The 15,626-nt window shown below is 36.9% G+C and overlaps 3 protein-coding genes across 6 annotated transcripts in view; 2 read left to right on the top strand and 1 right to left on the bottom strand.

The window, feature by feature from the left end:
* The first annotated feature begins 1,158 nt into the window (after positions 1-1,158).
* On the top strand, positions 1,159-2,983 carry LOC126623098 (protein PYRICULARIA ORYZAE RESISTANCE 21). The gene is made up of 3 exons (XM_050291900.1): positions 1,159-1,428; positions 1,834-1,915; positions 2,054-2,983. The coding sequence occupies exons 1-3, from the start codon at positions 1,411-1,413 to the stop codon at positions 2,728-2,730; spliced, it is 777 nt and encodes a 258-aa protein (XP_050147857.1). The 5' UTR covers positions 1,159-1,410; the 3' UTR covers positions 2,731-2,983.
* A 2,266-nt stretch (positions 2,984-5,249) lies between these two features.
* LOC126623022 (pentatricopeptide repeat-containing protein At4g16390, chloroplastic-like) lies at positions 5,250-9,015 on the top strand. Of its 3 annotated transcripts, XM_050291701.1 has the most exons (3): positions 5,250-7,549; positions 8,243-8,344; positions 8,506-9,015. In XM_050291701.1, exon 1 carries the CDS (start codon positions 5,360-5,362, stop codon positions 7,487-7,489), a length of 2,130 nt encoding a protein of 709 aa, XP_050147658.1. In that variant the 5' UTR covers positions 5,250-5,359; the 3' UTR covers positions 7,490-7,549; positions 8,243-8,344; positions 8,506-9,015. The 3 variants fall into 3 exon arrangements, with proteins under 3 accessions (XP_050147658.1, XP_050147657.1, XP_050147659.1); XM_050291700.1 differs by having other exon boundaries at positions 8,243-9,015; XM_050291702.1 differs by lacking the exons at positions 8,243-8,344; positions 8,506-9,015 and adding an exon at positions 7,837-8,224.
* A 6,271-nt stretch (positions 9,016-15,286) lies between these two features.
* The window catches only part of LOC126623024 (microtubule-associated protein 70-5-like), a 31,123-nt gene continuing 30,783 nt past the window's right edge, over positions 15,287-15,626 (bottom strand). For both annotated transcript variants that reach the window (XM_050291704.1, XM_050291706.1), the window contains exon 11: positions 15,287-15,602. In XM_050291704.1, coding sequence (XP_050147661.1) covers positions 15,584-15,602 — 19 coding nt within the window. In that variant the 3' untranslated portion in view covers positions 15,287-15,583. The remainder of the gene's footprint in view (positions 15,603-15,626) is intronic.

Below are 15,626 nucleotides of genomic sequence, written 5' to 3'. Positions count from 1 at the left end.
TGCTATTGAGTATTGTTAGGGTGTGTAGTGTAGTACTTTCTAGTCTCCAAATCTCATTGCACCAAAAAGATAATGAAATAAATTACTAATAAAATAAAATATAATACAAAGTCTTATGTCCACTAATCCAACCCATATCGGTTGCATCGAAACGAAACATATCAAGTCTTATGTAAAAATGAATGAGCTGTTATGCACTTAACAAATCTGGAAGGTACATATATAGCCTCACATTTTGTTTAATTGTATGCTATATATTTTAGTAAAATAAATGGACCACTGAACCCTAAAATAATAAGAAAAGATCAAATCGGATTGATCAAACACTATCGTGTGAGGTATGAGGCAGACCCACCTCTATGAAACTAGGACTTACATATGAACGGTTTTCTGAGGTAGCAGCCACACTTGTCGTCTGGAGCCCATGGTTTTTGAATTTCGATCATCCGTTTTTCTCTCCGGTACATTGTAGATAATAGGGCTTATTACATTTTTTTTTAATACACCGAATTCCACATGTAGATGATGTATGATATATGTCGGTAGTCTAAGGCAATCACTTGTTTGAAAAAAACAGTTAAAACTGGCATTTCAAACGTATCCACACTGTCAAATATTTTAACTTTTAATGGTGACAATATAAGATGGATTGCAATTATGGCTTCCCAGTTGCATCGAGTTACTAGACGTTTCTTCACCGGTTTAGATTAACAAACCAAATTTCAAGATGGGTGGCAGCGGGTACTTAGATCTAGGGACAATTGGAGGAATTTCCATGTGCCATGTGGGGGTGCATGATCCATAATTATCGACCTTGGAATATAGTTTATTTCAATTAACTTGATGATCATGAAATAATATTGGCAGTTTCTCCTCCACACCAAACTCTGTACTTTAATAATTACAATTAGCTAGCTTAGGATGTAATTTTACTTTTGATAATGGAATCATGATGAATCATTTACTTAAACTGATATTGGCAGGACGTTGGAAAAAGTATGGAAGGTGACGTGGGTGAATCGAAGCCAGCACATGCATATGCAAAAAACTTGCAACTTTTAGCGATCTTCAGAAAGCCACTACCTTCATATAACGACAACCCTCAATCATCATACCAAGAAATCAATCTTCCCATATCAACGTGTTCGCATGTCATTGGCCATTTGTGTACAGAACTATTGTTCTCTCTCTCTCTCTCACTCATTCTTTCTTAAGAAGCAATTTGCCATAATTCTTCAATCAAATATTCCTCTCTTCTTCTCCTTCCCTTTGCTTTGTAGTTTGTTCCACCGAATTATATATCTATGTATAGATATAAAAGTTGGTTCAGTGAGGGCAGTCCCATTCAGTCATTTTAGTTGAGAGGTTCTGGTTCAGATCTGAGCCTGAAAGCATCCGCTACTCACTGCAATGGGGGAAAAGGAAAAGGTACGTAATATTTGGTAAAGTTTGTGTTCTTTGCTCATTTTCTTCTTCTTACCCAATGATGATTTGCATGGCGAAAACTAAAAGACTTTAAGCTCTTATTTGTTTTTTGTGGTTCCTATTTTTTTGTATCCTGATAAGAATCCCGAGTCCTCTGCTCTGCTATTTAATTTATTGTTTTTGGCTCTCGCGCTCTCTCTCTCGATGTTCTTCATTTTGCCACATACTATTTCACCATGATTCTTCCCTGTCAGTGAGAACCCTATTCTGCAGCAGCACTATATTCCACTTCTTTTTGTCTACACTTCTGCACAACAATCTTCTGTATATTATATGAATTTTTTTTGTCAATCTTTGGTTAATATATATACAAATTTTTTTCATTAATATTAAAAATGGGTAGTCCAGGTTACGATTATGGTGCTGAAGGTGGATCTTGGGTGTCACAAATGCTATAAGAAGGTCAAAAAAGTTCTCTGTAAATTCCCCCGTGAGTCTCTCTTCTCCTTGAGTTGTCTATAATTACTAGATGAGCAACCGAGTTAAAGTTCTTTCTTTTTGGGAAACTAAGATTAATTTCGGATAAAACGTAAACTAAGTAAATAAAATGTGTGTTTGTGAACAAGAGAAATACGAGACCAGATATACGACGAGAAGCAAAACCAAGTGGTGATCAAAGTGGTATGCTGTAGTCCAGAAAAGATAAGGGACAAGATTTGCTGCAAAGGTGGAGGTGCCATAAAAAGCATTGAGATCAAAGAGCCAGAGAAGCCCAAGCCACCACCGGCCGAGAAACCCAAAGAGCCCGAAAAACCTAAACCGGCAGAGAAACCCAAAGTGCCCGAAAAACCTAAACCGACGACTGAGAAACCCAAAGAGCCTGAAAAACCTAAACCGGCAGAGAAACCCAAAGAGCCTGAAAAACCTAAACCGGCAGATAAACCCAAGGAACCTGAAAATCCTAAACCTGCACCGCCACCAGCGGAGCCAGTGAAACCGCCAAAACCTGCACCGCCACCGGCTGAGCCAGTGAAGCCTTCTCCTCCTCCAGTGCAGCCGGGTCCTGTTGTGCCAGGGTACCCACCGCCTGTCCAAGTACACGCGTGTTGTATGGATTGTTACCAGGGGCATCCAGGTGGGCCATGCTACAATGGTTATGGCGGTGGGCCTGCCCCATACATACAATATGATGGTTACTATGGAAGGCCTGTGTACGACAGTTACGGCGGTGGAAACAAAAGCTACTGTGTTACCCGCCCTGATTGTTTCAGTGAAGAAAATCCCTCAGCTTGCACAGTCATGTAAATCATCGATCATCTTCTTTGAACCGGGACGTCTTGTTCAATCTTGGATTAATATTTTAGTAGTCTTTGTTGGTTTAATATTTAATATTATCAGAGGGCCATATTGTTAAGTGAATAATAAAGTTGGTTGATGATGTTGGTCACGTATATCTGTCCATTATATAATTGATTATCTAGAGAGAAAGAGAGACATCATGAAGATGGAAGTTGTTGGCTGCTACAATTTTCAATGAAATAAAAGTTTCCATTCCACATTCCCTTATTTGTCACATGCTTTCTTATTAGTTATTCTCTAATTGGTGTGACTAGTTGAATCGAAAGGACTGAGAATTAGGATTTTCATTCCAATTGTTTACTAAAATTCGTGTGTAAAATTATAAATTTAGATATTAACTTAAGCCGGTGTTTAACCCATAATCCAATTTCTTACTCCAATTTTTATTACGAGTAATAAAAGGATTAATATTAGAGAGTTAATTAATTATGTTGATAAAGAGGCCAAAACTTAAAACTGGGTGGGATGCTGATAATATATGGGCGGTGAGCGTATAAGATTGGCAAGTCTATTCATCCACATTCACATGATTGTTTCATTGTTCTCAATCCGCACATTTCATTTAAACACATTAGATTCTTTAACAACCCTCGACCCGTCGTCCCCTCCAATAGTCCAATGTCGACAACAGGAGAGGGATTGATATGTTTATACAAAAATCGGCAAATACCAAAAGCCGACGAGTCTAATCCAACATCAACTTTGCATTCGGGCTGGTACCGTTTCTACGAAACCCACCATAAAGCATCATTCAGTTTAAAAACTCATAAAAAATGATTTTACAATAAGTGGTGATTTGTTTTGGTGATTAAGATCTTCTTCTTTATTTTATTAAGGTTTAAAACTCTTTCCTATATCGTTTAGTATAGAATGTTGTTTGTATTAAAAAAACTCAATCGTTGCATTTTTTGGAATAGTTGTGAGCTATAACTAGGGGTGAGTTCGGTACGGTTACCGTACCAAAACCCTTGTACCAATTACCGTACCAAACTTTCGGTTTGGTAAAATCTATTACCATTACCGTACCAAACTTTCGGTATACCGAAGTTCGGTATTGCCAAAAGTTTGGTTGGCATGGTATGGCAATGGTAATTGCCATTTTGTTTTGGGACAAAATATGTTTTTGTTTTTTTAACCCAATTCAAGGGCAAAACTTTTTTTTTTGTACCTTTATCTCATACATTATAGATTAAATTCATCTATTATTCATCATTCACAATTCACACACATAATAATTCAAATGAAGCATCAAGATTCATCATGAAAATTAAGCTTATAATCCAAATAAAAGTTACGAACCAAAACAAATATAAGTTAACAATCCAAATAGAAATTAAAGTTTCAAACCAAATGAAAATTGGAAGTACACTTCAAAAAGGAGAATTCATTGATCAGTTATTCAAGCTTGAGATGTCGAAGCTTTTGGAGGAGGCATTGAACTTGTAGAAGATTGAGTTTGTGTCAAGCTTACATTACAAACAAAGAAAACATATTAATTAGTAGCAAGAAGAATTAAAGTTGAAAACCATTTAATAACAAATTTACTAAAAAAATTAAAGCATATTTTTCTTGTTCTCTTCTTCTATTTCCTTGTAAAATTGAAGCATATCTTCCGTTGGTCCTTGTAGAAGTTTATTTCACCTGCCCTAAGCCAACCACTAGTACACACTAGTGCCTCAATTATTTTAGGAGTCAATGATACCCTAAAAGGGTTCACAACCCTCCTCCCTAGACTAAATGCATTTTCACTAGCAACAGTAGAAGTGGGGGTTACAAAGATATTTTGGCTATTTGTGAAAGAATTAGGAACTTTTTTGTGTTTGATTTCCACAATTTTAAGATATCAAATTCACCAACAACAATGCTAATATAAGTAGGGTTTTATTTTCAAATTATTGGAATATTATAAATATGTGTTATATAATTATGTATTATATAAATTATAAATTATATTGTATTTTTGGTATGGTATGGTAATACCGTGGTAATGGTATCCATTACCAATACCGTACCATGAAATTTCGGTACGGTACAATACCGTACCATTACCGATTGGTACAAAAAATTTGGCACAAAATCGGTATGGCACGGTTGGCAATTCGGTTGGCACGGCAATTTGGCAAAAAAATCCACCCCTAGCTATAACGCTCAACCATTCGTTATTGATTTATGATTTCTTTATATTATGCCATTTTTCATACACCGTAAGCTTTTGAAAATCACTTTGTAAAAAAAGCTTTTGAACGTTTAGACCTGTAAAAGAATGATAAGACTGCTATGAAAAAGCTTAGAACAGATTCCTCGAGGTCATCATAAGACCTTTTTGAACCAACTTTTAACATAATCGTAAGGCTTTTGGAAATTCAAGTTGGGCTTGGGAAATTTCCCGTTCCCGGAAAATCACTTGCAGGCCCGCTATGAAATACTAGAAGGTCCGTAAACTCAGAAGGCTAATATAGTAAATTAAGCTCCCCCTATCCATTGGAAGTATGGAACGCAAAGCAAAAGAAAGCTGAAAGCCCCTCCTTTCCATAAATCCCAGACAGGGTGAGGTCAACACTTGCAGAGAGGGAAAATGGCTTATCACTTATGCTCTTCGCCTTCTTCTCTCTTCCACAACCCCCGAACTCCCTCCCGCTCTCTCCCTTTTCCTTCCCCGACTAATTTTCGACTCAGAAGCTCTTCAATTCACACCCACAGACTCAGTTTTCCTCCGCTACAATTTCAGTCAACAACCTCTCTGCAAATACACCGTGTTTCGTTGCAAGACCCGGTTGCAGAAGACGCCCAGAGCCCCAAAGACTCAGAAATTGAAAGTCTTCAGAGCCCAGATGGAAATTCCGGGTCTTTGTCGAAAAGCTACGTCTGGGTCAATCCCAGGAGCCCCAGAGCTTCACAGCTGCGGCACAAGTCCTACGATTCCAGGTACGCTTCTTTGGTGAAAGTAGCTGAGTATTTGAACTCCTGCACTCCGATTGAAAGTGATGTTTCTGAAGCTTTAAAGGGTTTAGGGGATAATATTTTGGAACAAGACGCTGTGGTTGTTCTTAATAACATGAACAATCCGGAAAATGCTTTGTTTGCGCTTAACTACTTTCACAAGAGATTGAAACCCAAGAGGGAGGTGATTTTGTACAATGTGACTTTGAAAGTGTGTAGGAAGGGTAAGGATTTGGATAGAGCAGAGAAGCTGTTCGATCAACTACTCCAGAGAGGTGTTAAACCCGATAATGTTACCTTTTCGACTATGATTAGTTGTGCTAGGATGTGTTCTTTGCCTGATAAGGCTGTGGAGTGGTTTGAGAAGATGCCCAGTTTTGGGTGTAATCCGGATGATGTTACCTATTCGGCTATGATTGACGCCTATGGGCGTGCCGGTAAGGTTGAAATGGCTTTCAGTTTGTATGACCGAGCTAGGACTGAGAAGTGGCGCATCGATCCAGTGACGTTTTCTACATTGATCAAAATTCACGGGCAATCGGGGAATTTTGATGGGTGCTTGAATGTTTATGAGGAAATGAAAGCTATAGGGGCTAAGCCAAACTTGGTTATTTATAACACTTTGCTGGATGCCATGGGAAGAGCTAGGAGGCCTTGGCAGGCCAAGAAAATTTACCGAGAGATGATCAGCAGAGAGCTTTCACCAAATTGGGTGACCTATGCGTCTCTTTTAAGGGCCTATGGTAGAGCTCGCTACAGTGATGATGCTCTTAATGTTTATAAAGTGATGAAGGAGAAGGGGCTAGAGTTAAATGTAATTCTTTATAACACCCTTTTAGCTATGTGTGCTGATGTTGGTTACACTGACGAAGCCGTTGACATTTTTGAAGAAATGAAGAGTTCTGAAACCTTGAAGCCCGACAGTTGGACCTTTTCATCCATGATCACCGTATATTCCTGTAGCGGGAAAGTCACAGAGGCAGAAGCAACATTGAATGAGATGTTGGAGGCTGGTTTTGAACCTAATATCTTTATTTTGACATCACTCATCCAATGCTACGGGAAGGCAAAACGCACTGATGACGTTGTTAGGATATTCAATCAACTCCTAGATTTGGGTATAACACCAGATGAGCGTTTCTGTGGTTGTCTCTTGAATGTGATGACTCAAACACCAAAGGAAGAACTTTGCAAGCTTGCCAATTGCATTGAGAGGGCTGATGAAAAACTAGGGTATGTGGTAAGACTTTTGGTGGAGAAGCAAGACAGTAGTGAAAACTTCAAGAATGAAGCATCAGAACTTTTCAACTCAATCGGTTCGGATGTAAAGAAGGCTTATTGCAATTGCCTGATTGATCTTTGTGTGAACCTCGATCTATTGGAGAGAGCCTGTGAGCTATTAGACTTGGGGATTACACTTCAGATATACATAGGTTTACAGTCAAGGTCTCAAACCCAGTGGTCTCTGTATCTCAAAGGTCTGTCTCTTGGGGCCGCTCTGACTGCATTACATGTTTGGATCAATGACCTGTCTCGGGTATTGGACACTGCTGAGGAGCTTCCACCGTTGCTTGGAATCAATACTGGACATGGGAAACATAAGTATTCAGACAAGGGTCTGGCAAGTGTATTTGAGTCCCATTTGAAGGAATTAAATGCTCCATTCCATGAGGCCCCGGACAAGGCTGGCTGGTTTTTGACGACAAAGATTGCAATCAAGTCATGGTTGGAGTCTAGGAGTTCATCCGAGTTAGTTACTGCTTAGATGTCGGCTGTTTAGTTTACTGACAAAACTCATCACACTGAAATGTAACGTCAAAAACTGGTATGTGCTGCTTCTCAGTTTTCTATTTATATGTTTCTGAAGTTTTCGCTCTTGGTGTAGAGAACAGTTTTGTACCATTAGAATTCAACTATGAAATCTACTTTCACTAGTCTTATAGAGTTAATGAAGTTCTTATAATTCTTGCATCTTACTCAGTACTAATGTACCTATATATGTGCTGTGATTTGAGTGATGGTATCAATTAGATCCAGTTAAAGCATTGCTAAATGAATTCTAAGAAATCAAATAAGTGAAAAAAGTCCGTTTCCTTTTGCATGTTACGGAAGTTCTGAAAATTCCTTTTGATCAAAGCCATTTTGGAGGTATTGTGACATGAGAATGGCAAGGGGTACAAAACAAGTGCATTGTTCTAACTTGTGTTACCATCCAACGTCTATGAAGGGGCAATTGGCAATTTGGCATTGTTGCAGACTGAAGTGACTTTAGGTGCTTACTTTATGAGGCTTATTTCCGCTAGTATGGTTCTCTAGGTACATGGCATGTTATTTGCTTGCGATAGGATCAATTAGAAAGTTGATCTTCTGCATCTCTTTTGGTTGAATTCGAGAGCCGAAGTTAGTTTGTGGCTAGTTGACTTAGGCTTCCTATGTGATTCGATTCGAGGCCTCATTTACATGTATTTAATAAAGACATAAAACATCTAGTTAAGTTCAATATTTTTTGCCTTTATAGGAAAACGGAAAGAAGTTCAATATTTTTTGGAGGTGACATTTGATACTTTATACTGTTGAGGCTGTGGTGCAATGAAGAATCTCACAGACCATTGACTTCAAGGTATTTAGATTATAAAACATAACTAAAGTAGCAGTGTCTTGGCTTGCACGTCAAACTTCCTCACACATGAAATGATCAAAGCCACACAACACTAAAAGTTCGATGAGAGTCCGAATTCCTAATTTCATCACTTGTATTTCTCTGTGCGAACTTTATACCAGACAATGAGAAATTGCATAAATATTAAATGTTATGTTCCATCTGCCCCAAGACCAAGAGACGATTACATTTGGCTTTCACACTGGCTGCAAGCGGGTAATAACGCCCGACCGTATATGCCATTGGCACCCGACACTACGCTAGAACCCGGTGAGGTTTACCATCTCGTGCGTGCCAGACCTTGCAGGTCTCCTTGGAAACCCCTTGGTTCCTTCAAAAATAGTCCGCCAAGAAGGATGCAAAAGAACGAAGATTAAGATCGTGGTGACCAGGGAACAGTTGGAGTTGTTGAAGAGTGCGACCAAGCTCCGGTCGAAAGAAGATGGTGTTCGATTGTCAGGGAGGTTTCGGCTGGAGCCTCCAAAATGGTAGCCTTCTTTGGCCATCGTTTTTTTGAATGATGGGATTTTGGGTTTCTATCTCTCCATCCAGCGTTATTTGTACATTTTTAAGAATAGTAGAACAGATTACTCGGTACTATATATAACGGGTATTCATAGACTTGAAGGTTCCATCAATCTTAAAATTCAACATCCTTGTATAATTACTAGTGAATAAGAGGACTATATGTGTAAAATAAAATAATACAAAAACAAATGATAAAGCGGTTGGTTTTATTCAATTTAGGGTAAAATTGAAAACTAAAAATGAAATTATTATCAAACGGCCCTTGAAAACTAAAAACGAATGGCCCCTTAATTGAACTTATCCGTTTTTGTATCATTTCTCTATTTATTAAGGAGTTTTCAAATTTTGGCTTTTGGGTTTTGGCTTTCGTTTTCTTTCTTTTTTATTTATTTTTAAACGGAATGTAGTTGCTGAAACCTCAAATTGAAATAGTTATCGAAGGCCACTGAACTTTGGAGTGGTAACTTGGAAGTGAAATCTAGCCATGGATTTGTCGATCGCCTATTCTATTGACGAAGGTACATGAAAATCACCTTTTGTTTTTGTATTTTTATAAATTTAGCTTCAATATCATTGGTAAGGATGGAAGCTGTTGTATAAATGTTTCGTATGATTATAAATTTAGCTTTAATAAATATAATTAAACATCAAACTCGTCATTTATAAAAATAAAATTTAATGTTGAGCTTGGCACATATGAAAAGAAAAGAATGCCACTAAAAAAACAAAAAATCAAAGCGTTAAAGATGATAATAATAATAATAATAAAAATAATGGTAAGCAATTAAAATTAACTAAAATAACTAATTCTTCAATCATTTTTCTCTGTTTGTTACACATTGTTTCCCCCAACACATGGCTTGTAATAAAATTGCTGGAAATAATATTTGGAAAATGATTAGTTGCAAAGGCTTGGTTATTTATGTCTATAAATTATTCTTTGCTTTATATGATCCAAGAGACATAAAAAAACAATTTGATGTGATGGTCATGAAAAAACAATTCGATCTGATGGTCATAAATAAATAAGAATGTGCACAAAAGTTTTCGATATGATGGTCATAAATAAACAAGGATGTGCATAAAGGGAGAAAAGAGTGTGTAAATATGAGCACAAAAGAAAGGAAATGGTTTGTACGACTAGGGTCCAAGAAGCTCAAGGAGGAGGAGGCAGTGCTCCATGAAGCTTTAAAGGTTGTGCATTTCTTTCCTTCACTCTACGTTACATTGTCGTCTTTTCATTCTTTGGATCGGTATGTGCTCTGTATCTTGAGGCGGAATTTGCTCATTATCGTTATGATTTTGCTGTCTGAAGATTAAATGTTTAAAAATTGTATGTTGTTGTCGTTAAAAAATAATTTTCTTTTCTCTCGCTGGAAAGTTGATGCCTGAGTTGTTTGAGCAAGAGGAGGAGAAGAAGAAGTAGCTAGAACTAGAAGACGATGAGGAAAGTGTGAAACTTTGAAAGAAGCATTTTTTAATATTTTGGGTTTGACGCTCTAAATTTGACAACATCGTAGAGTTTTTTGAATTAAAAGAAGCATTTTAAGTTGTCATAAACAAACTGCCTGCCAAATGAAGTGAGGGGAAGAAGTGAAACCGGGATTCGTGTCTAAAAATTACTTGCTTCGGGTGCTATTTTCCATTCTTAAAATGACACTCAAAACTTAAAATGACCTTGGAAGAATTGCATGATGAAATTTGTGGTTTGTAGAGCGATTTCCACTATATAAAATGAGAATTACATTGTACATAAAGGCTTGTTTTTAGAGAGGTTATGGTTTGACATCCTCCTAAAGTGAAGGTGAAAGATCATTTTTATAAAAAAATAAGGGTTTCCTTCCCCTTTTATAGATATCATAGGCTAAGTAATGAGGCCCAAATATTGAGGCTTTATATACGGTACAACATGAGTCCCCCATGTCTTCAGTCTAAAGAAACTTTTGGCTGGAGAAGTGACTAGATGTTGTCGAGAGTCAGTCATTGGCATGAGGCTGGTAATGATGAAGGTGTGATAATTGATGATGATTTGGAAGGAGATGCCGATGATGAAACAGATGAAATAAATCAATAATGTCGATGATGCTTACCATCAATATCCACCATCCCAATCAGTATGACATTATATATATTGTGCAACAAGGTTTGGATGAGGAAATTGATATGATGTTGGAAGAATTGTAGGATGAAATTGGTTGGTTTCTTATCTCTGAACTTCTATGTATAATTGTAGCCGACCCTACACTTAACCCTAGATTGGTATATGTCATCCTATTTCATGCACAAAAACTAGTGGGTCCTAGGTTATAAACCATTAGGATATTACATAGTGTGAAGATGCAAATGAAGGTGTGATAATCAATGATGATGATTTGGGAGGAGATGTCGATGATGAAATAGAGGAAAATAAAGGAATAATGTCGATGATAATGACAACGGGGGACGAGTAGGAGCACCTATTCAAATAGTTGGTTTGGTCTGATTGTTTTATGAGTAATGCTCATTCCCATTAAGTTGTCATTTTCTGTATGTTTCAGGTAATGAAACTTAATTATGTCTAAGTTGTTGCATAGAGATGAGGATGTCAAGTCAAAATCTAGTAGCAAGGTTGAAAAACCTCTGCATTTCGTCTCTTATGTTGCAGCCATAGGCGCTGCGACAGTTGTCGTGGCAATGACAGCTGGCCTTACAAACCCTGATGATGATGAAGGTGTGCTAACAGATGAAGATGATGATGATGATTTGGAAGGGGACGCGGATAATGAAATGGAAGAAGAAGAGGACAATAATGATGATGATGGCAATGTGGGAGGAGTATGAGTACTTGTTGAAATTGTTGGTTATGGTATGCACTAGTTGGTCATTCGTATGGATTTTGAACAAGTCCCAAATGCTGCTACGCTGGATCAATAAGTGCAAGATGAGTTGGTTTGTTACCAACTTCCCAATCATATCCACCCTCCTAAGCACTATAACATTATCTATGTTGTGCAACAGAGTCTGCATCAAATTGATATGACATTAGAAGAAATGGAGGATCAAGTTGTTTGGTTTCTAGTCTCTATATTCCTCAGCGAAATTGTAGCCCAACCAATTCTTAACCCCATATGGTTAGATGTCGTCACATATTATGGTCCAGACCGCCAGGTTATAAACCAAGTAGACATTACACAGTCTGAAGATGCAGATGACCTGCTGCTTGACCTACAAGTTGTTCTAGAACAATAGTTCAATATAATGGAGGTGGAGTTCCATTCAACTTGCATAATCGATTTACCGCTTCATCCAAACGATGAGAGAAATCTTGTTGAAGTTGGTGAAATCCAACCTTGGATCATTGCAATTCAAAGAATATTGGAAATCCGTGTAACGATTAAGAAAAAACGGCGAACCTCCCTCCCTTGGCACTAGAGATAGTATGATTAAAGATTGAAGATTGACTGACTGACACAGAGTTTTCTACACAATAGTTTGATGATTTCGTTTTCTGCCAATAGTTTACTGACGATGATGAAGGCGTGATAATTGATGATGATGATTTGGAAGGAGATGTCAATGGTGAAATGGAGGAAGATGCAATAATGTAGCTGATTATTACAATGGAGGATGAGTAGGCATACATTTTCAAACAGTTGGTTACGGTCTGAATGGTTTTGTCACTCATATTGATGTTGAGCAAATCCTCAATAATGTTGCACTAGATGAATAAGCGCGAGATGAGTTGGTGCACCACTTACTTACTTACCAACAATATCCACCTTATCGATCAGTATAACACTATATATGTTGTGCAACAAGGTTTGGATGGGAAAATTGATATGACCTTGGAAGAATTGCAGGATGAAACTTGTTGGTTTGTAGAGTCGATTTTCACCATATAAAATGAGAGTTACATTGTACATAGGGGCTTGTTACAAGAGATGTTAGGGTTTGACATCCTCCTAAAGTGAGGGTGAAAGATCATTTTTATAAAAACAATGTCTCCTTCCCCTTTTATAGATATCATAGGCTAAGTAATGAGGTCCAAATATTGAGGCTTAATATATGGTACAATATGAGTACTCAAAATCTTCAGTCAAGATAATTTTTTGACTTTAGACTTCAAAGTGACTAGATGTCGTCGAGAGCCAATCATTGGCATGAGGCTGATAATGATGAAGGCCTAATAATTGTTGATGATTTGGAAGGAGATGCCGATGATGAAATAGAGGAAAATAAAGCAATAATGTTCGATGATGCTTACCATCAATATCCTCCATCCTAATCAGTATGACATTATATATATGGTGCAACAAGGTTTGGATGAGGAAATTTGATATGATGTTGGAAGAATTGTAGGATGAAATTGGTTGGTTTCTTGTCTCTGAACTTCTACGTATAATTGTAGGCTGTAGCCGACCCCACACTTAACCCTAAATTGGTATATGTCATCTTATTTCATGCACAAAAACTAGCAGGTCCTAGGTTATAAACCTTTGGGATATTACGTAGTGTGAAGATGCAAATGAAGGCGTGATAATCGATGATGATGATTTGGAAGGAAATGTCGATGATGAAATAGAGGAAAACAAAGCAATAATGTCGATGATGATGACAACGGGGGATGAGTAGGAGCCCCTGTTCCAATAGTTGGTTATGGTCTGATTAATTTTGTCACTCATATTGATGTTGAGTAAATCCCCAATGATGCTACATTAGATGAGCAAGTGTGAGATGAGTTGGTGCGCTTACCAACAATATCCATCCTCTCGATCAGTATGACATTATATATGTTGTGCAATAAAGCTTGGGTGAAGAAATTGATATGAAGTTGGAATAATCGCATAATGAAATTGGTTGGTTTCTTGTCTTTGAACTTTTACGTAGAACTGTAGCTGAACCCACACTTAACCCTAGATTGGTAGGCGTCATCCTATTTCATGCACAAAAACCAATGGGCCCTAGGTTATAAACCATTGGGATATTACGTAGTGTGAAGATGCAGATGACATGTTGATCAAATTGGGAACAATTATGGAACAAGAGTTTAACAATATCTTGGAGGGGGCATATCATTCAACCTACATCATCTGTCTACCGCTTTATACGAAGAGAAGTCTTGTAGAAGTTAGTGAAATCGACCTTGGCTCATTGTAATCCAAATGATATGGAAAGTCCGTGCAACAGTTTAAAATGACAATAATAATGACGGATCTCCCCCTAGCCCTAGAGATAGTATTGTTGAATAAGAGTTTAACATATCTTATAAAGTATCATGCAACATATTCTCTTGTTTTTAATAACATGACTATACGCTAAACCATCGATAACATGACATGTTAAAATTATTATACTACTGATTTAGACGATAAGTTTTACATAAAAAAAAAAAAGGCAAACTAATGTAAAGTGCTTAAAAACTTTGAGTTTTAACGATAATGACAAAATAAAGGGTAAAGTGAATAGTACTAGAATTGATTTTTTAGCGTAAAAATGTGGTTTTTCGTTAACGTAAATAGTACCGGGAGCTTTTCGTTAAAGTTCCCTAAAAAAATTTAGTCTCAATGAATAAATTGACTTGAGCAATTTCTGGTCGTTTACTAATGGCTTTAAAGAGAGAATATTTGATTTGAGGTTTATAACTACAAATGGTGATGATGAAATTGAGAAACCAACAAAATACAATGTTTATTATTCTATAGGAGATCTGAAAGACACTAGCATTCGAACAATTTCTATTTACTAAGGTAATAATTGTCTTTGCCTAATTGCCTGGGCAATTATTACCTTAGTAGCGTGGGAGTGCTCTTATACCAATTGATCAGGATTATTTATCCATCTCATGATACACGAGTTCAAATAAACTTAGAAATATGCAGAGTGTTTTTTTGTCAGGCCATAAACAGAAAGACTACATCAGAAACCTTTACAAGGAATATTACTACTCTAAGGTGAAAGTAACTTAAATGAGACAAGTATGCTACTACCATCACGTTTTGATGCCAACACTCGATTTTGATCCCACTTTACTCCTTGAAACGTAAAGTCGTCATTTTGTTCCATAAAACTCGATTTCGATACCACTTTATACTGAAACTCAAAAGTAACCTTAAAATGTTTTATAAAGACAAACTATAAAATGTTTTATGAGTGCCCCGATGGTCGTCTGGTCCATTAATAGATATATAACAATAGTACACAATAGATTCATAACGTAAAGGAATTAACTTGGCTCAGCAATTCCTCCTCAAGATCATTTTACGTAAAAAAATGTTAATAAAATATAAGATAGTTTAATCATCGAAATGTATAAAAACATATAGATTGATCATGTCAAAGAATTACGAAACATCTATCTACTCACTACTGTTGATTGACTGAATAATCTTACTTACAAAAAAAAAAGGATCTTACTTTAAAATTATTTTTTTGTAATGATGACATTTACAAAGCAATGTATAACATGAATAGTTCTAATTATAAACATAAAGTTTTGTGAATCAATCACAAAGTATATTGAGGAGCAACCAAGCCTTCTGATGTAAAATGTACTTTCGGATTTTCTTTATGTAGAATTCATCAAGCCTAGGTAAACACAATAAACGCCAACCTAAAATGAACAAACTCATCACTCCTTTTAGGATCGTAATATTATTTCAAGTAGCTATTTCATTGGTGAATCCCTGCTTTCTTTCAAGATGCTTTTGCTACCCTACAAAAATTTTCAAGATGCATT

Source organism: Malus sylvestris, chromosome 5 (genome assembly GCF_916048215.2).
Source record: "Malus sylvestris chromosome 5, drMalSylv7.2, whole genome shotgun sequence".
Lineage (NCBI taxonomy): Eukaryota > Viridiplantae > Streptophyta > Magnoliopsida > Rosales > Rosaceae > Malus > Malus sylvestris.
This window is presented reverse-complemented; position numbering and strand designations above follow the sequence as displayed.